Genomic DNA, 26287 nt, shown 5'->3' with positions numbered 1-26287 from the left:
GGAGCGGGTTTACAGGCAGCGAGAACGATGGTACAGTGAAGCCCCGTGTTCCTATCCCGGCTTCCAATTGTAGTTCATGGCACTCAGGCTCCTCCTGCCCCTCCTCACCCACCTGGCACCTGTGCTGCTCTGCAGCTGTGCGGGTCTCTCCAGAGAGAGGCTCTTTTCAAAGACACGTCCTTGACATCCTCACGGCTGAGACAATGAGTAGTAGTCGTCCAGCATCTTCACGTGTTGTCCTTGGTGGACTTGTGCACACAGAGTACGGGCATGTTCTGAGTTACGGTCGGTCACTGCACACTCGGCCTTTTAGGACGTCGTTCAGATGCTATGACCGCTTGTGCTGAAAGCCCGCCCTCCTTGTCCCTGCCGGGAAAAGCCTCGCCGCGCGCTGTCCGGGCCTTGGCGCCCCCCAGGGCCCACCTCATCCCCTCGAAGGGTGCTCTGTGCAGCAGCAGCGCGCAGTGCGAAGACCCCGGAGCGGCTGTGCCCGGGGCGCCTGCTGTTCTCTTTTCAGAGAGTCGCTGCTCCCTCCCCCTGGGGCTGCCGCCCCTCAGGGAAGGAGCTGAGCAGGGGCGCTCACGCTGCGCTTGGTGTAAATGACGTGGGATGGGGGGGGTCTTCACAGAACAGGGCTCAGGGGTTCAGTGTGAATTTAGGCATCGCTGCTCTTGGGGGCCAGTGGGATTGTCTGTGGTTTTAATGTTGTAGACACTGAACACATGTGGTGCACGCTGCGGGGTGGGGGGGGCACCTAAAATCCTTCCGCTAAACGGAGTTGCGGGCACTGTCGTTCGCAGCTGCCACCGTGCTCGAGCGCCTGGACCGCTGCGGGCTCCCTGATGGCGGCCACACCCTGCTCCGGAAACTCGCGGTGAAGCTTGTGCAGCGGCTGGGCCTGACCTTCCTGAAGCCCCGGGTGGCCAAGTGGAGGTGCGTAGCCAGAGAGGGCCGTGGGCGGCCTGTGCGTCTGTGGGCGAGGCCGATGCGGTGGCCGCCCTGCTTCCTGCTTTCGGTGGCTGTGCTAAAGTGGACAGACTGGGAGAGGGTCTTCTTTCATTTTTTTTTTCAGCATCTCTGATTTTGAAAGGGACAGTTTTCCTTTTGCGTTTTCTGGCCCTACATCTTCCGGTTAGCACTGCAGCAGTGCTGCGGAAAGCTTGTTTCTGAGTTTCCTGGGGTCCGCAGGGGCAGTGCCGGGGGAGGGCGCTGCGGTCCGTGAGACATCTGCGCCCCAAGGCTCCCCGGGCACCCGCCCGCCGACGGAAGCGCCGTCTCAGTGGTCGGGGGCCCTGCGGGGCTGGCAGGGTGCTCCTGAGGTCGTTGCTCCTTGGGAAACAGGCTTTTCCATTTAGCTTGGGGTGACGTACTTCTAACAGTGTTCAGTTTTATTTCGAGTATTATCTGTGTGGTTTGGGAGGAAGTATTTGACAAGCTTAGCTCAGTCTTCGGCTCTAATTATACATAGTAAGGTCCGCAGACGTGTCCTACGTTTTAGCACTGTTTTGCCGAAACGCCGTTCGGCTGTTCTGCATACAGCTTCTTCTACAAGGAGTTGTTTGGGAGACTGGCTGTTAGTGGTTAGTTTCCAAAGTACCCTAGAAAGTTAATGTTCAGTACGGAATTAGGGTTCTCCAGAGAAACAGAACCAGTGCAGTGTGGGCAAAGAGACGCGTCAGGAGTGGGCTCCTGTGATTATGGAGGCTGGCAAGCCCCTCACAGCCCGAGGCCGGGGAGCCGATGGTGCGGCCCTGCCGGAAGGCTGGCAGGCTGGCCCAGGTCCCAGCTCGGGGCTGAAGGCAGGCGGGGCTCCCTCCGACGCAGGGAGGGTCAGGCCGTCGGCTGAGCGGGTGAGGCCGCCGCCGCGGCGAGGGGCAGCCTCTTCATTCAGTCCACTGGTTTCCGAACCCCCCCACCCCCGACAGACCCCGCCGGGTAACGTCGGACCAAACGTCTGGGACTCAGGCACTTAGTCAAGTTGACACACAAATTAAAATTAACCACCACAAATGCTGTACATTTACATGGGAAGAAAAATTACTTAGCATCCTTTTATTTTCCGTCTAAATTTTCATACGCTTTAATGTAATTATTAGCACGGTTGGGTCGAAGTCCGTCTTCCCGCTGTTTTCCTCTGTGGCGTTCGGGGGCGTCTTTCAGCACCACGCTCTCGCTGGTTACCCTCCTCGAGGGGCAGGGCAGTACCTCGCCGGTGCTGCTCCCTCCGGTCTGGGCGTCCGGTGCCTGCTCAGGGTGGGTTTCTCCTGAGGCCTTTGCACCTGGAGCACAGCCCTTCCTCCTGCACTGCCCCAGCCCCAGCCCCAGCCCCCTCCCCTCTTGCCGGGCCCAGCTCTGGGGGGCTCCCCAGCATCGCTGGCCTCTGAGCCTGTAAGCCGCTCAGCTCCTGGCTGCTCTCCTGCCGAGGGGCACGGGGCTGGCCCTGCGGCGCCTCGTCGGTGGCCCCGCGGCTCCGGTGAGGCTCCCGGCAGAGGCTCCTGGCAGAGGGCCGCACCGGGCTCCTCCCCGGGGCTCCCTTTCCTCCCCTTTGCTGAGTGCGGGCCTTCTCGGCGCCCACCCTGCAGCACTGCTTGGCTCTGTTGTAGAAGCCCCTGTTGGGAGGAAGCAGCGGTGAGGGTGGGTGCGCAGGGCCGGGCGGGGGCCCCCTGCCCGGAGGGACTGCAGCCGGGCCGGGGCTGAGCTGCGCTCACCGGTCACTCCTGTCGTGTCCGGGATTCGCAGTTCACGGTCGGTCGGAGGTGAGTCCCATGGCGGCCGAGGCGGCCACCGTCCTCGTTCCCGGCGCTCTGGGGCCTGGGCGTGAAGGCGGCTGCTCCTCCTGCAGGGGGTCGGTGTGCGCTCACGGGAGGCCAGGCGGTGACAGCTGCCCCGTGCCTGCCGGGCGCAGGGGAGATGCTGGGCGGGCGGCCCCGGGGCCTGGACCGCGGCCTGGGGCTGCTTCGATTCTGACACCAGCGCCGCTGCGTGCGTCCCCGCACACCGGGCAATTCTGTGACCTCCGCTGGCGGCCCCACAATTTCAGCTCAGTTCTCACACTGCCTCTGAGGAGAGTGTCCGATCCCGCAGGCTGAGGGCTCGGTCCCATGAGAGTGCCCCGCCCCCTTCGGGTGCCAGTCACAGGGCCAGGTTGTCGCTGCGCCCCTGACCCACTGGACCCCCCTAGAGTGGCCCCCAGAACTCGCTAGATCACCCGCTCCTCACGGAAGGACCGAGCTCAGGAGCAGCCTGGCGAAAGGATGCACAGGCAGGTGTGGGAAGGGGCGGAGCTTCCAGGCCCTCACCAGGTGCCGCCCTCCCAACGCCGCCCCCTCAGCACTGACCTGGGAGCTGCCGGAGCCCCATCCTTTCCGGTTTTGTGGAGGCTTCACTGCAGACAGGGTTGAACCCCTGCTTCCCGGGGGTTGGGTCGGCATCCAGCGCCTCTCCCTCCCCAGCCCTCCAGTCCCGCTGTTGGTTTCCCTGGCAACCAGCCCCTTTCTCGGGGACTTTCCCAAATCGCCTCATTAACATAACAAAAGGCACCTTAATCTAGGAATGGGCAAAGACCCAGTACCCAGGGTGGGGCAAAAGTAGGTTTATAGTTGTTCCTATGGAAAATAATGCAGTAATTATTAAAAAAAAGGAATGAACTGTTTCACATACAACGGTAACCCTTTTCTCTCCCTGTGTATTTATCACAAATGACAATGTCACAGCCATGCTACAGTGTCCCCCAAGAGTTAGCAGCTTAAAACAGTGCATTTTTTCCTCATTCAAGGACATGCTTATTGATTTTATTTTAAAGATTTTATTTATTTACTTTTAGAGGGGAAGGGAGGGAGAAAGAGAAGGCAAGAACGTCGATGTGATACATTGATCGGTTGCCTCTCGCGTGCCCCCTGCTGGGGACCTGGCCTGCAACCCAGGCCTGTGCACCGACTGGGCATCGAACCGGCGACCTTTCGGTTTGCAGGCCGGCGCTCAGTCCACTGAGCCGCACCAGCTGGGGCGAAACAGTGCATTTTTGATGCTGCCTTTCCAGTGGTCCAGGGACCTGGGTGTGGCTTTGCGGGGCCCTCGGGTCCAGGCTCCCGAGAAGCTCCTGAAGGTGCGGACTGGCCTGCCCTCAGGAAGGGAGGCCCGCGTCCCTGCCGGCTGCCGTCGCAGGGCCCTTCCCGAGTCTGTCTCCTGGGCCCCTCCTAGGGCAGCCGTCAGAGAGGGAGGGCTGGTGTCCAGCCCTGGGCTCTGGAGGAGGCCCCCATGCCTCCTGCACGCGCCCGCATCGGTCCTTGCTGCAGCCCTCTTGTGCAGGGCCTGGGTTTACAGGTGGGGAAACAGGCAGCGAGATGGTCAGGAGGTGGTGCCCTGGCCCCCACTGGGTGGGGCAGAACCTGGGGGCCCCTGCCACTCCCTGCGCACTCCCTGCCTTTCCACCCCGAGGGGGCGCCCGCAGGCGAGGGTGTCTGGCCGCGGGGGCTGGGGCCTGTGTCCTGCGGCTGCTGAGGCCGCGGGGTCCGGTCTCCGTCTCTGTCTCTCTCTCGCTGGCGACCCTGGCCGAGCACAGTGCAGACTGTCTTCCTGCTGCCGTGTCTCCGTGGACACGCGGAGGCTCCACAGGCTGAGGTTCCAGGTGACACTCAGTGGCCACCCGCAGCCGTCAAGACTGTTGGCTGGACTGTGAGCTGTGACAGCGGGTCTGAGGTCACGTGTGGGCCCCGCAGGTACCAGCGTGGCTGCCGCTCCTTGGCCGCTAACCTGCAGGCCTCCACCCAGAGCCAGAGGGAGCCCCGGGCGCACACAGAGGCTCCCGACAGCGAGGAGGGCTACGACGTCCCCGAGGAGGTGGAGCGCGTGACAGGTGCGTGGCCGCGGCCCTGAGGGGCAGCCTGGGTGGCGGGGCGAGGCTGCAGCCGGCACCGAGGTCCTTCCGTTGGCACTGCCCCCTTCCCTGTGCCCCAGCCTGCAGTCCCACCCTGTCCCGCTGAGAAAGAACTCCCGCCCGTAGCTGCCGGCCCTGCATTCCCACTTCACGGCCTGTGCCCGCCAGGGACCCCAGTGCTCTTCCCCCAGGCCTCACCCGGAGTCCCTGCTGCCCGCAGCCGTCCCACAGAGGTCTCCACCTGCCCTCTCGCCCTGGAGGCTGGCGGCTCCTGCTGTGCCCGGGGGCAGCGTCCTCAGTAGAACCTACTCCCCGACTCTCGCCTCCGACCAGGCCCCGCCCCGGGGCAGCCTCTGTCAGCCCCCCTCTGACGCCTCGCTGGGGTCTCGCGCTCCCCGCCGTGGGCTTGCGCTCCGGCAGCCACCGTCCGGCTCCTTGTGGTGAAGGACAGCGTCTCGCCGCCTCCCCCTCGCACAGAAGGCTTCTTCACAGGGTCGTCCGCACGCCAGGCCCTCCCCGGCGGCCTGGGTTCCTCTGTCGAGCCTTCGGCCCCCTGGACTTGCGGGGCCTTGACCCTGAGGCCCGGGTCGCTGCCCCAACTTTCTGTGGGCCTTGGCGTGGCTTTTCCTAAACTCTGGCCCATCCCCAGGACCCTGTCCACTTAGGGCTTCTCTTGTGATTTTTGGGGATCCTTCCCCACCCGGCTGAAGTCCGCGTGGACTCTGGCCTGTCGGCTGCTTTCCCCCTGTGCTGCTCTGGTGGGTGGACCTGCTGCCTAGGAGCAGCGGCAGGAGTGGGCTTCAGCGGGCAGACGTCGAAGCCGAGAGGAGGGGACACTCTTCTTGGAACCGGCATGAAGCTTCTCCACGCCGCGCCCTCACACACGCGCTCAGCGAGGCGCCGTGGCGGGGTGGGGGCGCGGGGGCGAGGCAGAGGCTCCAGAGCTCACGGACCCGCCTTCCTGTCTCCCTCCAGAGCAGCTGCTGGCCGGGCTGAAGGACAAGGACACGGTCGTGCGGTGGTCTGCGGCCAAGGGGTAGGTGCCCGCCGTCTCCCCGAGCGCAGGGCTGGGCCTGGGGGCTCCCAGAGCCGCAGACTTTCTCTAATGTGTGTTTATTGTCTTATGCCCTCACTTTATTTTTATTTAGTCTTTTTAAAGGGGGGAGAGAGCCACATCAATTTGTTGTTTCACTCTTTGAGGCATTTATTGGTGATTCCTGTATGAGCCCTGACTGGGGGTCAAACCCACAACCTTGGCCTGTCCAGACGGTGATCTAACCAGCTGAGCCTCCCTGGTCAGGGCTGTGTGTCCTAATTTTAAAGACAATCACTGACGTTCACTTGAGGCCCCTGTTTTGTCTTGCCTTTCTGTCTAGAACCGGCAGAATTAAGAGTGCGTGCCCAGAGCAGGGCTGGCCCTCACCCTCTGTTATGCCTGAGGGGCTGGCCTACCGAGCAGGCACCCGCCCCGCAGGGCCAGGCCTGCCCCAGGATGGCCAGAGTCCCTCGCGGGGGCAGAGGCACCGGGGGATGTTGATGTGCCCTCTGTTGTGGAGAGAAGTAGAACGGGGTGAAGGTGCTGGGGGTTGGAGACTCCCCTCAAGGCCAGAGGTTCCCCGCGCTTTTGTGCTGGTCCGTCCGGACGCCTGCGTGCCTGGGCTCCGGGGGCACAGGGCAGCCTCTGAGTCCAGCGTCGAGTCTGGTGGGCGCGGGATGGGCTGGGAAGCAGGGGCCTTCCTGCGGCGCCTAGTCCCCGACCAGGGCTGACGGGCTGTGTCAGGACGCCAGTCCCACGTCTGGCGGCCTGATGAGAGCCTTTGGTCGGTGTCCAGTGTGGAAGCGGGGCCTCCGTCAGGTGCGAACGCCATCAGCGGACACCACACGCCCACCCCCTCGGCGTCAGCCCTCAGGCACACACAGAGCTGGGGGTGGGGTCCCTGGGAGCGCAGCCTTCTCGGCAGCCCAGTGGGTGCCTGCTCAGCCTCTGCACCCCCTTTCTCTGGAGGGAGGGAGGGTGCTCGGGGTGGCTCCTGGTCCGGCGTGCGGCCCCCACGATGGGCTGGCGGTGCTGAGGGACTGCCCGTCTTTTCCAGAATCGGCAGAGTGGCCGGAAGGCTTCCCCAGGAGCTGGCGGACGAGGTGGTGGGGTCGGTGCTGGACTGTTTCAGGTAGGTGGCGGGAAGCCGTGGCTTTTCTTACGTCCTTTTACGTTTTGTTAAATTGAGCTGCTTGTCAGAGCCTTAGAATGTCTCTTTCTTTTCCTTTTGAAGTGAATTGGAGAACTCCAGATATTTCTGGTATGTTTATTTTATCAGCTTAGATTCCATTGCATTTAAAAGCCTTAAGGAAAAAGAAAGTCAGTCCTGAACAATGCGTGCGTGCACACACGCAGGTATTCTTAGAACCTGCGGTCTGCACTGTCCCCTGGCTTGGCCTGTGAAGGTGGAATGTTCTGGATCTCCTAGGGCAGCCACGAGCCACTTGTGGCCATTGAGACTTAAAAAGGGGCCAGTACCCCCGAGGTCTGAATTGTAAGTTTTGTTGAACTTTACTGGGCTTAAACTTAAGTAGGCAGATGTGGAGGTGGCGGCACTGTGACTGTCCAGCCTCTCAGGGGACTCGGGGAGCAGGTGGCCTGCCCGAGACGGGTGTGGGCCAGGGCGTGTGATGGTGGGTTTGGGCCGTGAGCCTGGGGCCTGCGGGTCGGGGGCAGGGCCGAGCCCCGGGCAGCACGGTGTGTCCAGGGGGGCGAGCGCGTGTGTCGGTGGCCGGCACCGCGAGCAGTCGCTCCTGGGGTCCCTGTGTGTGCGAGTGTCTCCGGTTTCAGAAGCAGGGGGCGGGGAGCGGGGGCTGTTGGCTGGGTCCTGGCCGTGCCCCTGTGCTCATTAGCGGTGGCTGCTCTTCTGGGGCCGCCGCGCGGGAAGTGCGCGGTCAGCACTCCTGGGTACCGGTGTCACCGGGCAGCCCCGCGAGCCTCCCGCTGAGCCGCGCTGCCCCTGAGCAGGCTTCTCCTCGTGCTTTGCCTCGGGCCTGCTCGGCGGCAATTTAAAGAGTGCGGGAGACAATGTGTCAGATGTGGGTCATCCTTTTCAGAATAATGGTGCACATGCGGCCCGAGTGTCTTCTCGTGGAGGCGTCTCACTTCCTGCAGACACACACGCTCCTCCGCGGGCTGCGCGGGGCCTGCCAGGGTGGGCTTTCCTCTCTCCCCGGCAGCTCTGCCGGCTTGGTTGAGGGCATCTTCCTGGAGCGCTTTTCTGGTGGGGCAGTGGCAGATGTGCTTGGCGCTGGGACCCCACAGGGCGCGGAGGTGGCCACTGAGGGGTGGCCGTTGGTGTGGCCGCGGTGGAGCGTCCTGTTCTCGGGGGAGGGCAGAACTCGGAGAGAGCATTTGGGAGTCTTCCCTCCGGCCCCTTCTCCAGGGAGAGCCGTCTCCAGCTTTTTCTTCTTTCCTCTTTTCTGTTCTTTCCCTGTGGTTTGTTAAAGCTGCTCTGCAGGAAGTACCCCTACTTGCCCCTCCCGCCCACCCCACTGGGCCTTCCCCTGCATAGCCTCTCCCTCCCCTTCGCCCACTGCACCCCTGCCCGAGGCTCCTCCCCGCAGTGGGGCCCACCTTTTCTGCTGAAAGACCCGTCTGTGGTCAGGCGCACGGCCTCTCTGCAGCCCACAGACCTCGCCCAGTTTCTCCCGTCCTCGTGAGTTCAGCCCAGGGTGCTCCTGGCCTGCACGTTGTCATCGGGCCGAGCTCCGGGTCTGCGGCTGGGCCTGGGGGGAGGCCCTCCTGCCCCGAGTCCCTGGGCAGCAGCCCGCACACGTCCACGCCGCCGCCTGTTTCTGGCAGCGCCTGCCCACCGCAGGCCTGAGACACCTGCTGGTGGCGAAGCGAGGAGTCCGCCACAGGTCAGGGCTTTTCGAGATGTGGAGACAGAGGCGCAGCTGGGTGACGGGCGGTGAGGGGGCCAGGGCGGGAGGGACGGGGCACAGCAGCCGCTCCGTTCTCGTCCTTCCTTTTGTGTCCTTCTGGGACACGTGAGCTGCCAGCCTTTTCTGAAATGGGTCACAAACTGGACATCAGCTCTAAGTGCAGGCCCCCCTGCTCCCAGGATGGCCTGCACTCCCTGCTGTCCTGGGCCAGGCCATGTGCTGTGCAGTCCCGGAGGGGCTTTGCCAGGAGCCTCCGCTGGCCGCCACCCCCGCCCTGCCCGTCTCCTGAGTCTGGTGCAGCCATCCATCCGTCCCCCGAGTCAGGAAGCCACGGTGTGGCCCCCGCCGGCCCTGCAGGGCTAGCCCGGGGCAAGCCCAGGACCACACGCCGCAGGCTTCGACGTCTCTCCTGGGGGAGGGTGGCTGGCGTGCAGCCCCGGGGCACCTGCCGTGGCGGGGGGCTCGCCAGGACGGGGCTCGCCTTGCGGCCGCTGCAGGGGAGGGCCGAGCCGGGCAGTGCTCTCCACTTAGATGGGGGTGTTGTATTTCCTGAGCCCACAGATGTTTGAAAAACTCACAGACGGGCTTGGGTCAAGGCGCAGGCTGGGGCTTCGGCCTCGGAGGGAAACACCGTGGTCTCAGGCGGCCTGTGTGCTCTAGTTTTCAGGAGACGGACGACGCCTGGCATGGCGGGTGCCTGGCGCTGGCAGAACTGGGCCGGAGAGGCCTGCTGCTCCCTCCGCGGCTCCCGGACGGTGAGTACCTGCCGCGCTGGCTTTGTGTGACGGGACTGCCCTGCCCGTGGCGCCCCTGCCTCCCCGGCGTGGTCCACGCGCACCCGCGCCGGGCCTGCGCCCTCCCTGCCTGACACCGTGTGGGCAGGAGCACCCTGCTCCCCCTCCCTCTCGTGCGAGCTCCCTCGGCTCCCCAGGCTGCACGGTTGGGGCCGCGAGCCTTTGTGATGTCTGCGGTTATCTTGTCCCCAGCGCCCGTGTCCGCTGCCGTGGGTGCTGTGGGCCATTGTGAGCGCGTGCGCTGCCGCTGCGCTTGTCACCGGGAGGGACGTGGTGGTCCAGGGGGAGGGAGGCGTGTGCTGAGTAGGTGAGAGCTTGTCTGCAGGGCGAGGCTCTGGGCCTGAGTCAGGGTCTCGGCCTGTGACATGGCTCTGCTTCCTGCAGGGCGTGGAGCTGCAAGAGGACAGGGGCGGTCCCTTCTGGTTTTTGTTAGACGTGTTGGTGTCAGAAACAGAAGGGCCCCGTGTGCCCCGGGGGCTGGACCGTTACAGCCGTGTTTGGAGTTGGTGGTGTGTGGATGTTCTCGATGCTCGAGGGCCCTTCGTATTGGTGGTCTCGTGGGCGCCCGAGAGCCTCTTGACAAGCTCTGCCCCCCTCTGAGCCGACACCAGGGGTCGGATGTTAGTTCGGCTGCAGAGCGCGCTCCCTGCTGCTCTGGATCCTGTCGCTCAACGAGCCTCGCCCGCCCCTTCCGGCCGGGAGGCGCGCGGTGGGGTCGCTGTCCCGCGCCTGCCCCCCGTCCTGCGCCTCCCTTGCTTTCCCCGCGTGCTGCCAGCACGTGGTGTTGGCCTTCTGCACGCGGGCCTTGTGGCACCGGGCGCCCTCTGAGTAGAAGCTGGCTGTCACGTTCCCGTGGCCACAAGGTGCTAAGTTTTTCAAGATAGAGTTTTTAAAAAATTAAGTCATTAGCACAGAGTTGATCACATCGACAGCAAATAGCATTTTACTGGACTGCAGCTCTGCACAAGGTGGATTTCGGTTCAGGCTCCCCTTTGGTGAGTAGCGCTCATGTGTAGGACGAGGTGAGTCTGCATCAATATTTTACTGTATTTTTATTTAAAAAGTGTTCCTTTTTAGCTCTGTGTCCAGAGGCCTTGTTATGTGCGCAGGTGGCTGGGGATGGCTCTCCTGCTGGAGCAGTGTTTGTCCTCTGATGTCACTGGGCCTGCGTTTTGGTGACCACCACCTGCCTGGCTGAGGACTTTGTCCCAGACACTGAACTGATTCCCGCCCTCAGCACCACTCACTTTTCCGGGGATCCTTCGTTGACACCCCAGGTGGTCTCGGTGGCACGTGGGGGATGGGCTGTTGTCAGGAGGCAGGGGACTGCTGCCGGCCTTCCTCAGGTGGCAGTTTTAGGAGCGGAGGCTCTGGGCACCCGTCTGCGGCCTGAGGGCCCTTGGAGAGTCTCCGAGGAGCCCCAGTGGTGCCCGTGCCTGGGCTCGCTGACCGCTGGTCTGCATGCGCGCTCACGCGCACACGCGCACACACGCACACACATGCACACACACGCTCACATGCTCACACTCTTTTTCTGTTTGTTTTCATTGCTGCCTCAGCTCTTGTCTCTGTTTTCACTTTAAGTTTATTATGGCAAAATACAAAGGATTACACAGTTCATGTTTGTCTTCATTTTGTGTCCCCTTAAATTTCATCTATGACTTTATTGGAAAATTAGCAATTTATACATGATTTTAGGAAGTGGAAAATGAGGCTGAGTGAGTCAGAAAACTCACTGTAACATTATACAGAATAAAATATATTGATAACAGCTTCACCAGTAACACGTTTTCCCTATTGGAAATAAATTATTTGTACAAATAGCCTCTTGGTAGTTGTGTATTATTCAGTCATAAGAAATCACAGTGTTTTTACATATGACGCTTGCATGCTAGTACTGAAAACGTTTCCTCTGGCATTTCCAGTTTTTTACTTCGAAACACAGGCGATTTAGTAACATAGTTGACAAAGTGTTCTAGTGTGAAGATACTTGTAAGAAAAGTATTTTTAAAAGATTTTCTATGAGGTGGCTTACACCTAAAAGTTATCTTCTAGTTTGACCTATTTCATTCGATATTTTACAAAAGTAAAAGCCAGTGTCTAACTCATTGGTTTTCTGAGTCATTCAGATATTTTTACAAACCCAAATGGAAGCACCTTAAAACATTCAGTCTTAATATTTACAGAAAGTGAACCGAATCGCAGCTCTCTTTGTGTGTGTTTCTGTGTTGTTCAGTTTTCTTGAGAAGAGAAACTGCCTTGTAGGAGTAGAGCAGACAGGGGGTGAAGGCGCCCCGGAAGGACGGCTGCCCGGGCCGGCCCGGTGGCCCCGCGGCCCCGGCGCCCGAGCGGGGCGGGCAGGCCTACGGCACCCGAGTCCTCCTTCGGAGCGTGAGCACGCGGGCCGAGTCGCCCGGCTTCGCCTTCTTGGCCCCCGGCTGGGACCTCCCCGCGTCCCGCGGGCTCGCCCTCTTCTGCCCTCTGGGTCTGAGGTCGCTCGGAGGCTCTTGGCGCGCTGGGGCACGGGGAGTGGGTTTGTCGTGTGCGCAGGGGGACCCCTGGGCCGTGGGCTCCCCGTCGCCCGCGCGGGCGGGGCCTGGGCTGTAGGCCGCCAGCTGGCAGAGGGCCACGGCCGCCGTCTGCTTCTGCTCGTCGCTGCTGTCTGCCCCGCGTGCGCCCTGGGCCTTCCCAGCGGGGCCGGCCCCGGGCGCCTCAGCGGAGCCAGGGCCGTGCTGGGCCGTCTCGGAGTGGTCGGGCCCGTCTCCAGAGCCCTCCGGCTCAGCCTTCCGAGCCGCAGCCGCGGGTCCCGGCTCGCGCAGCGGGCTGTGGAGGGCGGGCCTCGGCGCCAGGGCGTTGCAGGGGTCCTTCACCGAGAGGTCCAGGGGCACGTCCTGCGGCTCTGTGAGGTCTTTGCACACGGGGTTGTGAGCGGCTGCCGGCCTGGCCTCCGGTTTCTTGGAGAGGTTCAGCGGGGATATTCTGGGACCGCCCTCTGGGCTGGATGGCGTGGCTTCTGTGCCCCCACAGGCGCTTCCTGTCTGAGCTGGAGCGTCGGCGCTCACGGCTTCGGGGCTGGAAGAGGCAGAGAAAAGGCTTAGTAGGGACCTTGCTTAGAAAAGCTGCTGTGTGAAGCTTTCTGAGCAAGTCAGCTTGCTGAGTACAACCCAGACGTGGCTTTGGAGGTGTTTAAAATGTGAAATGTTCTTACCTTTTTGGAGAGTTGTCCCGGTTTTCCAGAGCCTGGGAATGTGGGTGCTCTGTGCTTTTCGTGATGGGCTTGAAGGCTGTGAGGCTCCGTTCTGGTTCCTGGAGCCTTCCCAGGGCACTCAAGGTGGGCTTGTCTGAGAGGCTGCCTAGCCCAGCACACGGCTGGCTTGTCTGCGTGAAGTTGGTGGGACTCGGCCTTCCTGGGGAGCCGGTGGCCGCGCTGCCCGCACGTGGGCTCATCTTGGTCCCTTCTGTGTCCCTCTGCCTGTCTTTGGGGGGGTCTTCAGCCTCGGGAGTCGGACTCTCTCTGTCAAACTCTGCGTGTTTTTTGTGGGAGTTGGAAGGGTTTAACTTGGATGGACTGGAGGCCCGGTAGACCAGGGCAGCTTCCTCCAGCAGCTGAGAGCTTTGATCCGGCGAAATGCCAGTGACAAGTGGGAGTCTGAGACCATAGGAGGAGAACGCAGACTCTGGTCTGTAAAATCCGTAAGGAACCGGCAGGTTGGGGTGGCACTGCTGGAAGAGCCGGTAATGGTCGTATGTCGCGGGGGATGGGTTAAGGTGCTTGGGCACCGGCCCGGGGTGAGGCAGGAAGTGCCTGTGGTCTGGGGCCCCGTAGACGGGCAGCAGGGGGGTGTCACACTCGGGCGAGTTCCCGGCCAGTCGGTAGGGTGAGTAGACGGTGGCCAGTCCGTGCTCCGTGTAAAAGTGGGGTGGGTACTCGGGGATTGTAGGGTGCACGTAAGGGGAGAGGGCACCGAACCCCTTTGTGGGCGGGATTTTATGTGGGAACTCTGGCGGGAGGAAAGGTGAGCCAGCTTTCCACGGGTAGGCAGGGGCGTGGAACGCAGACTTGGCGTGGAAGGCGGTGGCCTTGGCTGCGGGGCTGGGCAGGGCCAGCGGCTCGGGACCCTCCGTGCGCTCCGGCCCTTTGAGTCTGTGCTCTCCAACGGGAACAAAGGCCGACGGCCGCATGACGCCTTCCAGGGCGGGCTGGGTGCCCACGGTGGCTTCTGAGGCCGGCCCCAGGCGCGCTCCTTCCTTGTGGGGGGCAGGCTTCTGCCCGGCACCCTTGTGCACCTGCAGTTCCACGTTTTCCTTGGCATCGTCCTTGGCAAGGCCGAGCGGAAGCTTGGTGTCCAGGTGGGGGACCCTGTTTGCGGTGGGCTTGGAGGGGGTGGGCTTCGCCGCGGTGTCCGGCGGGTGCGCGTGCTTAGGGTCTAGAGAGTTGGATTTGGAGCACTTGGGGACGCGGTCTTGCTCCGACACTAAAGTGATGGAGTTTTTACAGAGGCCGTACTTCATGTGGTTGAAGAGATGAGACTTCTCGTTGCAGGTGAAGGGACACTGGAAGCACTTGTACTTGAAGGGCTTCCCCGGAGGCCGCGGGATGTAGTGCGGCTTCTTGGGTTTCCGCTCTTTGAGGAGACTCATCTTCTCTCCGCGGTGGGGGCTCCGGTGCTCCCTGTGGCGCGCGCGGCCGTGTCCGGCTCAACCCCCACGTGGCGGTTTCGAAGGAGCGTCGCCGCTTCTCCCTGCTTCCTTTGCGCCGCCTTATCTGCAGCCAGCTCGCCGGGGCGTGGGCCTGGCGACGGGAGTCTCGCGCATCTGAGGGCCCGGAGCTGCGGTGGAGGAGCAGAGTCTTAGTCACAGGACGCCGGTGGAAGGGCCGGCGGGGAAGGCCTGTCCCCACTCACCTCGCCTGCTGAGGGGTGGGAGCAGAGGCCGCGGGTGCGGGCGGGGGAGCCGCCCCCCTCGGAACAGGCTTGTGCTGCCGTGGGGCCAAGGACCAGTGTGCGGGGCGCTCGGTGTCACTTCCGAGCGCGCCTGTCACGATCTGGGTTTCGGGAACCCTGCCCCTGGGCCCTGAGGAGGCTGAGGGATGGCGGGGACCCGGCCCGTCCGCCTCCACAGAGTCCCTGGCCTGAGTCCTGGCACCACGTGGCCTGACTGCGCAGCCTGCGGGAGGCGGGGCCTGGGCCTGCGTGCGCTCGCGGGGCACACAGGGGCTGTCGCTGTGACTGACGTTCAGGGGCGGCTCCTCGATGGGGCTGCCCCCCTTTTGTTGCATCGCGTTCTGCGTGCAGGTGTTAAAAACGCACCCGGAAACGCAGTCCCACCCGGAGGCCCCGTCGGCATGGACGAGGCAGCGGCTGCGCTGTCTGCCGGCAGAAGGGGGCTCCACAGGCTCACGCGCCCGGCTCTGCGCAGCAGAGCCTCCCGGGAGCTGTGCGAGGGGGTTGCGCACATGCCCTGCCCCGGCTGGCCCACCTCCAGGTGGCAGGAGGGCCACCGCCTTTGTGCTCAGGGGAAGTGGCCAGAGGTGCCTGGTGGGGTCCTGGGGGGAAGCCATCCCAACCTCTGCCCTTCGGCAAGGAGGCCTTGGGCCACACTGGCCTTCGGCCGTGCCCACGCAGATCCCGGGCCTGCCTGGCTGCGCTGTCTCTCCCCCGGGGCCCTGACAGGCCCCTTTCCCTGCCCACCACTCCCAGGTGTGACAGAGGTCTCCGCCCTGGCTTCCCTTTGAGGCCACTCTGCACACCCTGGGGCCCTGGGCCTCCAGGCGCAGAAGCCGGGAACAGCTGGGAGGACCAGCCCGGGGGTTGCCCAGTCCCAGAGAAACGCGGGGGTGGGGGAGGCCACGCAGAGGAGTGAGGAGTCCAGGCCCAGCCCTCTGATTTGCATGAAAGTGTGAAAAGGGAAAGGTCTTCAGCTTTGACATATTATCAAGGGGCTTAAAAAATAAAGAGAATGACTGAACAAAACTTTTAGCTGCAGTTTTGCTTTAAGGCGCGAGGAAGTGTGGTCGGGGTGTGTGCACAAGCGTCACCCCGTCCACAAGGTGGGGAGCCGCTCACCAGGAAGGCAGCCTTTGGAACCGAAGGGACTTGCCTTCACCACGTGGGGCAGTTACCAGGGCTCCCTGGGTCCCCACAGGAGGCGTGAGGCCATGGGTCCTGGGCTGGGGGGGGCGGGGCTTTAATTTTCACTTGGACCCTTCAGTGGTAAGAAAGCTGTCTGATTTTATTCTCAGCAAACTGGTTTCTCTGCCCATTTATTCCTATTTCTTAAAAATACAGAGAACCAGTCCCCCACTGCCAGCGGCCTCTGGGGAGCTGCTTTATCCCCCAGTTCTTTCGCAGGCACGTCTGTCTACTGCAGCACTTGGGGTGGAAGGGGCTTCGCTGATGCTAAGCTTTCTGCAGGGCAGGGCCTGGGGCGCACGCTGTGGATGAGCAGGCCGGTTTGTGGCCGCCCCAGAGTGGGGAGGGGGTCCCCGGGCCTGGCTCCTGGGCGTCATCGGCTGCTCAGCCACCGCAGGCCGCCCTGCTCTCCCCCCGCTGCCAGGCTGGGGCAGAGCCACGCCGGTCGCCCTCATAATCACAGCCCTGCGCCTGTCTCGCTTCCCCGCTCACTGTAGGGGGACGCGAGTGATTCTTCACGAGCCTTCCGTCTGCACCTCGGGGGGCAGGCACGCTCTGGGTGATAAAAGCACAATTTCCGTGCGGCCCGCTGGGCCAGCCAGATAAGTCAGCGGGCCTGTGCTGGCATGTCCGCCTGCGCGCTGGGTCTGGAGGCGTGAGAACCTCTGCGAGGCAGCTTCCCAGGGCCGCGCGGGATGTGTCACGGCAGGGCCTGAGGACGGGCGGTTTCGTCACTTGCTGCGAGCAGCATCTTCCCAGAGGTGACAGTTGCAACACGTGCATCAGGTGTGAGCGCAGAGTCCCGGCGATACTGGGACTGTGCTCAGCCCCCGCCCCCCAGCCCGGAAGCGCGTGTCTGCTGAGAAGAGTCCCCTCCGGACTTAAGAAAACCACGTCGGGCTTCGAAGCAGCCTCGTCTGGCGTGGCTGATGCTTTTAGGCAGAAATGTGAATAAACCCTCGCGGGTTGAGGTTTCTCACAGGTTTATAGGAGGCCATTACACGAAAGTTTATCAGAGTATTACCCAAAAGGATACTTTGGGCAGTGATTGCCTCTACCTTAATAGGTGTTTTTTAAACTCAGGTGTTGTGCCTAGAGTTTCTGTAGTTTGTTGGTCGGCAGCAGGAGGCCAGCAAACAGGCCCCGGGGCGGGCGCCGGGGGAGTCAGGGCCTGCCCCGGAGTCACAGGCTCGGCTGTGGCAGGGCACCGGCCTCCCGGGGCTGCAGACTCGCCGCTCGTACCCCGGAGCACGGCGGACACAGGGGCAGCGCGCTGCCCGCCTGCGAGCGCTCCTGCCAGCGAGGCTGCAGGTGACGGAACTAAAGCTGCTGGTGTCAGATGCTCCCCCAGAAGGGCATTGTTGCCAAAATAGTGCAGTCCGGAGCTTTAACTGTTTGCAGGAAGTGGATCTGCATTCAGAGGACGTTTCTCCTGTGGGACTTGAGAGGTGTCCCTCTACCCTTCCCCGGGGCAGGGTCGGGGGGCGTGTGCCTCGCTAGTGCTGCGCGGTGGGAGGTTAGTGGGATGGGGCCCTGTGGCTCGGCTTTGCGTTGGCAACGTGGCAGGTTCAGGTGTTCGCCGTCCCGGCAAGGTTTGTGCGCGAGTGTTTCTGACCCCCGAGCGCCGACGGGGCTGCCCGCCCGCCTGGGAGCAGAGCCGGTTTGAGCGCCCGCCCGCACACGCACCTCCTTGCCCCAGGAGGGCCTCGCACGGCACGCTGGCCGCGGGTCCGTTCGGACACAGCCGCTGGCACCCTGTGTCCACACTGAGGCAGAGGACACGGCCTGTGAGCCCTCACACAGGTTTTCCTGCCTCATTTAAAAGTGTCCTTTTTGTGACTTTTCAAGCATTTTAAACATCTGCTTACGCTAAGTTGGTTGGCTTTTTTGCCTGTGGGCAGAGCCGGGGGCAGGCCGGCTCTGGCTGCTGCCCCGCCCCCTCCCCCTCGGGGTCTCCGTCGGGGGCAGGGCAGGAAGTGTGGAATTGCCCTGTCCTGAGGGCCCCTGGGTGTGGACAGTGGACGTGGCGCAGGAGCGGCTGGCAGCTGTAAAAAGCCCCTAAGAAGCCTGAGCCCTGAAGAACAGACGAGAGGAGGAGGGTGTTTTGGAACTCGGACGGCACGCGCGCGAGGGGCTCGCGGTGCCCGGCCGGTGGCCCTGCCCGTCCTGCCCGCCCGCCTGCGCGCGGGAGCCGGGCTGCAGGGCTCCTCCCGGGGCGTCCCGCCGTCTGGCCGAGGGCCTCGTCGGGCGGGACGCTGTGAAGGGCATGCTATAATCACAATATTGTGAGGTGGCGTTGTTGCGTAACTCAGGGACACGCCATTGTCGCCTACCCACTGGGGTGTCGCAAGAACAAGATTTGTGAGTTTTACTCCAATTGAGCTTTTCCAGTGATTAACCGCCACTCCCTCCCAGGCTTTTCGTTCTTTAACGCGCAGGGCAGCTCCCGGGTGACTGTGACCTGGGGGGAGGCGGCTCCCGGAGGGCTCGGGGGGCGGGGCGGGGGCGAGCAGGGCGCCTGCTGCTTCGGCCGCGGTCCCTCCTCACGGAGCCCGGACAGCACACGCCCAGCCGCAGCATCCGTGGGCTGTCGCCACGGCCCGGCGTTCGGTCACCCCCACAGAACCCGACCAAGCCCGCTCAGAGCGCTGGGGGGACTTTGTTCATGCAAAATAAAAATTAGGGCGGCAGGTGTAGCCAGGCTCTGCCTAAATGAGGCTCGGACTGGGCCAGGGATTGGTCAGCAGTTGTTCTCATACAGATTCATGAAAAGCTCTATAAAGGAGAAGAAACCCCCCCCCCTTTTGTATGTATAGGAATCCTCTTTGGTAATTTTTTTAACCTAATGCTAAAACAGTGCATTTTAAACTTTAAAACTTTAAAAGGTTTTAGAATTGAACAAACTGTAAATTAAAACCAGCAACTGTGTAATCACATATCTAGGACCTCCATTTAGGTTGAAACTTGTCATAATTTATTTTTAAGGTGAGGCACCAATGAGCAATAATAAAAACTTGACTTTTGTTTTAAACTTTATGGGCTTTATAGCAGAAATGAGGACTTAGTTTCTAGGAGAGCTTGTTCACAGGCTGAGAACAAAGTGCAGCCTCGTTAAGAGCTTTGTGACCGAGGCTGCTCCTCAGTGATGCACCTGCTGGGTCCCGAGTGCCCCTCAGAGGCCGCAGGGCAGCGCTGAGCCCGAGCCCCCAGCCCAGCCGGGAGGAGCCTTGACAGGAAAGGCGAACCTGAGAAGGAGCGGCAGGTACTCACCGGAGCAGGCAGTGCGGCAGCGGGAGGTGGCGGGTGGCGGACAGTGCCCAGGAGCAGGACTGTCTCGGCCGGTTGCTCCGTGAGACTGAGCGGCCGCCCCAGTGGGAGGGGTTTAAGTGGAGGAGTCGAGCCCTCGGGGCCTAGAGATGCACCTGATATTCCTCCTGCCCGCAGCTACGATTCATGTGTTTGCTCCCACGTGTTTGCACCCACTGAGCTGCCTCAGAGCAGCGTCACCCATGGGCCAAGGCGAGCACCACAGTGCGCCTCCCGGAAGAGCCCTGCTCTGGCTTGCGAGTGCCATGTTAGTGCCAGCCCGGCGCCAGGGCTGGAGGGGTTCAGATGCGTCCACGGGGAGGACAGAGGTGAACACGGTGCAGGTCAGACTCCAGTAAATCTGAGATGTCATACAGTGCGGGAGACCCTGCTCAGCGGCTCCAGCGCGTGCTGGGTGCTGGGAGCTGGGAGCCGGGAGCTGGGAGCCGCCAGCCAGCGCCGAGGCTCAGCCTGCACCGCGTCTCCCAACATGTCCCAGAACTGAAGGAGCCTTTACCGGTTCCTTTTGCCCTTTACCCTGTGCCTGGCAGTCTTTGTCCTCTGTCCTCCTCGAGAGCTGGCGGGGGTGGGGGGGTGGGGGGGATGGGGAGGCAGCCTCAGCCGGCCTCGCCTCGCCGCGCCGCAGGGACCTGCCGGCGCACGCCCAGGACCGGCGCTGCGCTCGCAGCTGCCGTGGGAATCGGCTTTGCACGCCCTCCCTGCCCTTCTCTTCCCCCCCAAAATAACCAAGACACTAGATTTTCATCCTGTTTATCCCCCTCCCCACTTAACTGCTTGCTCTTCACCCCGCGGCTGGGCCCTGGCTGCCAGTGTGGCTGGAATGTGGTGCCCTTTGGGGACTGGAGAGTTGGCGTGGGAGCCAGGTCGGGCCCCAGGCCCCCCGGGGTGCTCCTGGCTGGGGGGGGGTCGGGCTTCTCGGTCCACATCTTGAATTTTGTAGGGTTTTTGCTTTGTTTCTTTAAAATTTAAGGGTTGAGACTGTATTTGGCTTTACCATTGTGTTGAACTCTTTTCAAATGTTCTGTTACTTTTGTCCGTGTTAGACGCTGTGTAATTTATTGAGTAAGAAATGGTTTTGAAAGATGTGTCACAAAAAAGCAGCAGGTCCCGCTGTTCCTGGGGCCCCCTGGTGACGTGGACCAGGATCTGGGCAGGCGTCTGCCCAGCGGGGCTGTAGAGCTGCGGGTGCGCTGCTGTGGGGGCCCCGGGGACCCTGCTCGTCCGCCTTGCGTCCTGGAGGGCCGGCCGCCCGCCCGCCCGCCCTGTCTGGTCTCAGCTCAGAGGCTTCTCTAGGAGGACAGTCCGTCTCGCTGGGCTGAGGACCTGGCGGCCCAGTCCGAGCTTCCAGGCCTCAGGAAGACTGGGCCTTACTTCCCGTGGCTGCGCTGCAGGCCAGTGACGGCCGCCTCTCAGGGGGAGGCTGCGTGGCTGTGCTGAGCCCTCGGCCTCCTCTATCTGCCTGGTCGCAGCAGCTCCGCGGAACACCTGCTCTGTGAGCCTGGCGAGCAGAGGCCGGCAGCCCCGAGAGTCGCCCCTGCGAGGGGGCAGGCACGGGCCGCACCGGGCTGCCCAGGGCGGGGGGGCCGCCCTGCGAGGAGGGCCAGGGCGACGCGCTCTACGCTTGGTGGGGCCCCGCCGGCGGGGCCTGGCGGCTTGGGCGTGAGGGGGGACGCACTGCCGCCGCGCTGCCCTTCAGCCTGTGCTCCGTGGCCAGGCTGCCCGACAGGAGCTTGGGGTCTGCTTCTTGCTGCCTCGCGACTTGCGGTGGTGGGGCAGTGCCCTGGCGGCCGCAGCCTCCCCGCCTGTGGGGGATGGGTGTCCACGTGCGGGGCCCCCTCGGGCCCCCGTGCGGCCCCGCTGGAGTGGCAGGAGCGGCCTGAGCACAGCGGGACCCTTGCTGGAGGCGGGTCCTTTCTACTCTGGCCTCCCAAGGAGACAAGGCAGTTCTCACTTTAACGCCCCCTCTCCTTCTGGGGTGCTGCCTCCAGAGGAAAGGAGGAGACTCAGAGCGTCATTTCGAACTCTGTGACTTCGGTGGCAGAGGGCGTGAGGCCTCCCCGCTGCTGGGATGACAGTCCTCAAGGCCGACAGGTTCTCCGTGAGGCCCCGTCCTGGGGGCCCAGCTCCAGGGGTGGCTCCCGGGGCCGAGGGGCACCTCGCCGCCCAGGCCGTGTGGGCTGTGTCCTCGGGGTCACGTGAGACGGGATGGGGCTCGGGCCAGTGGGGCAAGATGCAGGCTGGACGCTGCTGCCCGGGAGCACCCGGGGGTGGGAGACTGGGGGGGTCCCTCTGCGGGCTCTAGGCTCCCGGGGGCAGGGCGGCCTGCCCGCCCGCCCATGTGCCCATGTGTGCCTGCACACGCGCACGCACACACGCACGCGCACGCACAGCTCCCCAAGCCCTCCCTCGCAGGGAGGGCAGAGCGGAGGGGAAGCCCCGTGTCCCGCTTCGGATCCGGCCGGGCTCCGGAGGCTGCTGCGGCGCGCTGCCTCGGCTCCGTGCGCCCTCCGGTGAAGGCTGTCTCTCAGGGCTCCCTGACCGGGCTGCGTGTCCGGGCTCCTGGAGACGTGGCTCTGAGAGGGCCCTGGGCCGCCCCGTCGGCTGGGCCCTGCTGCGGACGGGCCCCTGTGGCGTGTGCTCGGTGGCCCTGACTGCGTCAGGGCCCTGTCTGTGGGTTGCCATTGTTGCCTCCCCCTGCCTGGCCCCCCGAGGGTCTTCTCTGCGGCACGAGCTCTGCTGCGGCTTTTCGGGCACCTGCGTGGACCGGGGGCCGGGCCCTGAGCCGGAGCGCCGGGGCGGTCGGGCCGCCAGCCGGACCTCTGCTCGGAGCGCACGTCAGGGAGCGCGTCTCAGGCAGTGGCTCGGTTTCTCCCTTCAGGACGGTTCTCGGGTTACCACTGGGTTGTCACTGTGTCAGGTGGCCAGGTGGCAGAGAGAGGCGAGGGGAGGGCTCTCCCGGCCCCGGGTCCGAGCGGCGGCAGGCACGGCCGAGCTCTCATTTGCTTGTTCTGCCACGGATGCCACAATCTCAGTCTCCCTGGAAGTGGAGCTGCTTTATTTTGGGGGGCGCTAAGGGAGCTGCTGCCCCTCTTTCCCCCAGGCTGTGGCGGGGGGCACTGTGGCGGGGCAGGCGCCGGGCGCGTGTTCCTGGCGCACAACCCCAGCCCCTCCCTGTGACCCCTGCCCCCGGGGAGCCGTGGAGCAGCAGGAGCGGGGGAAAGGGGGTTTCAGGGGACTTGGTCTGGGGGCCGCAGGGTAGTCAGGTCCTGCCAGGGTCCCTGCCCCTCACCCCCTCCCTGCCCCCCCCCCCCCCCCCCCCGCCCCGTGTGATTGAGCTGTGTCTTCTGAGTCTCCAGTGAAACTTGAAACCGAGCTTTGTCTGAGGTTGGGAAAGTGACTCAGGGTTGGAATGTGGGCCAAGTTTTCAGGGTTCCCAGTCTCCCTGCCCTCCCCTCCTGTCCCCACCCCGCAGTGAGGCATCGCTGCTCAGGCCCCGCCCGCGGGCTCCGCGTTTCCAGAGCAGGCGCTGGGCTCTGCCCTCTTCACTGAACTTGTTTTAAAAGGTGCCCTTTACACGTCGATTGCTCGTGTAAACTGTGTATGGGAGTCACTTAGTTCAGTTGAACAAGGAAAACTAAAAATATTAACTTTCTTTTCCCCCCTCGTCCTCCAAGTAACGTCAGTGAAAAACACACCAGTAAACCAGAGCCGTGAACAGATGAGTGAGGGGCGCGGGTCTTCAACCACAGAAATCTTCCTCCTCAGCCTGGGGCGGGACGTCTGGGGGCGCAGTCGGAGTCGGGCAGGGTTGCCGCGCGCTCGGCCCCGCCCCTCCTCCTGTGTCCGCCGTGGTCGCCGTCTGCCCTGAGCTCCCCCCGCCCCCGAGGGGCAGGTGAGGCCACCTGCGTGGCCTCGTGGCACCTGAACTGTCTCTTTGAGGCCCTGCCTCTAAATGCAGTCCCACTGTGAGGTCCTGGGGGGGGCCCCTGCCATGAATTCGGGGGACAGCATTCAGCCCACAGCCCATGGGACAACCACATCTCGTTCACCCACGTGATGGAGATTGTGTGGTTTCCTGCCTTTCGGCTCTTGTGGATGCTGCTCCTGTGAAGGGTTGTGTGCAAGTCTCTGGGTTTTCTTTTCTCTTGGGCACAGACCTGGGAGGGGGGCAGCACGTGTGCAGGGCTCCGGGCCGCGTGTGGCACGCAGCAGCCTCCGCTGTGGCGCCGGTGGCCGTGGTGACGCCGTTGCGACGCCGTTGCGGCCGTTCATGCTGCGGGGCCCCTGATGGGAGTGCGGCTCCCCCAGCCTTCTCCTGGCTAATCCTCCCTCCCCCTCCCTCCCCTCCCTCCCCCTCCTCCCTCCCCCTCCCTCCCTCCCCCTCCCCCTCCCCCTCCTCTCCCTCCCTCCCCCTCTCCCCCCTCTCCCTCCCCTCCCTCCCCCTCCCCCTCCCCCTCTCTCCCCCTCCCCTTCCTCCTCCCCCTCTCTCCCTCCCCCTCCCTCCCTCCCTCCCCCTCCCTCCCCCTCCCTCCCTCCCTCCCCCCTCCCCTCCCTCCCTCCCCCTCCCTCCCTCCCCCTCCCCCTCTCTCCCCCTCCCCCTCCCTCCCTCCCCCTCTCTCCCTCCCCCCCTCTCCCTCCCTCCCTCCCCCTCTCTCTCCCTCCCTCCCTCCCCCTCTCTCTCCCTCTCCTCCTTCTCTCTCTCTCTCTCTCTCTCTCCCCCCCCCACTTTTCCACATTCTTACAGCCCCGACGGGTCGCTTGTGGATGTTGACCTGGCGCGTTTCGTCGGTCAGCATTCGCTCTGAGGTGCTGACACTGAGGCTGAGGTCTGCCCTCTTCTGTGTTGTGTTTCCTATACTTAAAAGTATCTGTTTTTCTTGCTTTATTAAAAATTGTGGTTTCCCTCACATTCACTTTCCCCATTGCATGTCTCGTTCTCCTCTCCTGGCTTAGAAATTGTATGTTGTTTCTCTTTAACGACACTCTTTAGATGTGTCTCACAAGTGTTTAAAGCTGATTTCTTCACCCACCTTCCAGACCGCCCGCCGCGCCCGCCGCGCCCGCCGCGGGTCCCTTCTCTGCTGCCGTGCGGGACGCACCGCGTTGCTCGTTCGGTTGCGCCTGTGCAGCGGGGCTGCATGTCCGAGGGCTTTCTCTTGTCACTGCTCTTCTCCCGCCTCTGTCTGGGCCTTCGGGGTGACGGTGCTTCTGGTCTCGCAGCGGTTCCCCAGTGAAGGCGTGGGGGCGCACGCTGTCCCCCGTGTTCGCCGCAGGGTCCCCTGCGACCCCGGCTCGTGCGGGCGCGGCTGCTCCCGTGTTCGCTGTCAGTCGCCGTGGCCGCTCGTCTGGCTGCCACGAGGGCGCTTTTCTCCCTGGCGCTTTGTGTGCCTTTGTTTTCTGTGTTTAACTGACACCTAATTTCTGGAAAATTTTCAGTCATTAATTCTTTGAAGTTCTTTTTGTTTCTATTTTCTCCTTCTGGGACCCATGAGATCTTTGTCAGCCTCATGCCGTCCCCGTCTCTCGTCTTTCTCACTTTTTGCTTTTTCTCTCTGGGTTGCGTGATCCGTAGCTGTTCCGGCTCTGGTTCCAGCGGGCCCCCGACTCGCTGGGTCCCCGACTCGCTGGGCTCCGCCCCCGCCTCCGCCACCGCCAGGCGCTGCGTCTTTGCTCTGTCAGCGACAGGGGCACTGCGCGCGCGAGACCCAGACATGCCGCCGCGCATGGCTGTGTGCATCTCAGCAGCTGTCTAAAATTGCTTGTCGTTTCTGATGATCTTGTTTGCAGCTCCTTTTTCATTTCATCTTTTATTAAACACTCTGTGTTCTGCAAGACTATTACCCGAAAGGCCAGATACCTGAGCTCCTTTTGGTTTAAGTCCGGTGACTTATATTTATTTTTTCTGATGTTGCCCGCCACACACCCTGTGTGGACGCCCCCCACGGTGCGTGGCCTCGGACCCCCTCGCACCCCGCGCCCGGTCCCGCAGGGGCACTGGCGCGCTCGGGGAACCTCCGCGCGCGGTTGTCCTTGTCCTTGGCCGGTGCCCCCTGCACGGCCCTGTGTGCGCTCGGACACCAGCCCTGCGGGGGTGGGGCACAGGTGTTCGCTCTCAAAAGTCATTTCTTACGTGGTGGTTTTAATTGAGGTAAATTTCATGTTGTAAAATTCACTTCATAAAATTAACTGCTAACCATTTTAGAGCGAACAATTCAGTAGCATTTGCTTCTGGACCTTTCATAGGAATGAGATCATACAACATGTGGCCTTTCGTGTCTGGTTTCTTTCACTGAGCATGTGTCAGGACTTCACGCCTGTGTAGGACTGAGTAATAAGTGGTCCACTGAGTGGATAGAGCACTTTCTCCCCCGTGCACCGCTTGGGGGACGGTCGGGTGGTTCCGCGTTTTGGCCGCTGAACGGATCTGGGAGGAGCCTTCAGCAGCTTTTTGTGGGAGCACTTGCTTTCTCTCTCTCGGGCCCGTGTCCTGGAGCAGGACGGCGGGGCCCCGGGGCCGCTGTAACGCGCTGGGGAGTGAGGAGCGAGGATGCCGCCCCGTCCCCACGGCGGCCACCAGCGGCCACCGGCGGCCAGGGTTCTGGTCCCCCGGTTCCCGCGTTGTAACCGGCCCAGGGATGCCTCGCTGCGGCTTCGGCTTTTGCTTCCCTGCGACTCAGAGCGTGGAGCGTGTTTCCTTGTGCTTGTTGGCCGTTTTGACATGTCTTCGCAGAAATGTCTGTTCAAGTCCTGTGCCCGTTTTAAACTTGGGCTGTTTGTCTTTGGTTGTTGAGTTGTATATTCTGGATTCTAGAGCCTTATCAGATACATGACTTAGAAATATTTTCTCCCATTATGTGGGCTACTTGTAATTCTCTCAATATAGTATCTTCGTATTGTCATTTCTAGTAACTCTTCCTTTTTAGTTGTGTTTTTATGTGTCTTTTTCAGAAGGGACTGGGAGTGTGTGTGTACACACATGAATTAGGTGGGTTTTCAAAGCGTATCGAATTCTTTCACTTTTAAGTACTTGATACTTAATTAGAATTGAGATTTGTGAAAGAGTTCATGGTTGGATGGAGAAGTATAAAGCACGTCCAAGAGCTCTCTTAGCATTTCTACTGGACGTGCATGCGTGGAAGCCATATAAAACCTGTGTCGGATGGTTTCGTCTGGGTTATTTTTAAGGGGTGAAATGCACAGTGTGGACCCTGCAGATTTCGAACTTGGAGATGTGG

At 62.5% G+C, this 26287-nt stretch overlaps 2 protein-coding genes across 2 annotated transcripts in view; one reads left to right on the top strand and one right to left on the bottom strand.

Annotated features, from left to right (window-relative positions):
* TBCD (tubulin folding cofactor D) overlaps positions 1–26287 on the top strand; it is a 120777-nt gene that overhangs the window by 29697 nt on the left and 64793 nt on the right. The window contains exons 9-13 of the mRNA XM_054593195.1: positions 801–933; positions 4719–4855; positions 5852–5912; positions 6970–7044; positions 9461–9555. Of these exons, the coding sequence (XP_054449170.1) occupies positions 801–933; positions 4719–4855; positions 5852–5912; positions 6970–7044; positions 9461–9555 (501 nt within the window). The remainder of the gene's footprint in view (positions 1–800; positions 934–4718; positions 4856–5851; positions 5913–6969; positions 7045–9460; positions 9556–26287) is intronic.
* ZNF750 (zinc finger protein 750) lies at positions 11958–14235 on the bottom strand. Its single transcript, XM_054593272.1, has 2 exons — positions 12803–14235; positions 11958–12666 (listed from the first exon to the last, which is right to left on the bottom strand). The coding sequence occupies exons 1-2, from the start codon at positions 14233–14235 to the stop codon at positions 11958–11960; spliced, it is 2142 nt and encodes a 713-aa protein (XP_054449247.1).

This window comes from Pteronotus mesoamericanus, unplaced genomic scaffold, assembly GCF_021234165.1.
Source record: "Pteronotus mesoamericanus isolate MK-2021 breed Mesoamerican mustached bat unplaced genomic scaffold, CSHL_Meso_final scaffold_408, whole genome shotgun sequence".
In the NCBI taxonomy this organism is placed as follows: Eukaryota; Metazoa; Chordata; class Mammalia; order Chiroptera; family Mormoopidae; genus Pteronotus; species Pteronotus mesoamericanus.
Note: the sequence above shows the minus strand (reverse complement) of the source record. Positions and strands in the feature narration are given on the sequence as shown.

Excerpts from the sequence above, each read along its gene's own strand:
- ZNF750 (XM_054593272.1), bottom strand. The coding sequence starts at position 14,235 with ATGAGTCTCCTCAAAGAGCGGAAACCCAAGAAGCCGCACTACATCCCG. Across the intron at positions 12,667-12,802 it reads CGGGACAACTCTCCAAAAAG|CCCCGAAGCCGTGAGCGCCG; the intron begins GTAAGAACATTT and ends TGCCTCTTCCAG.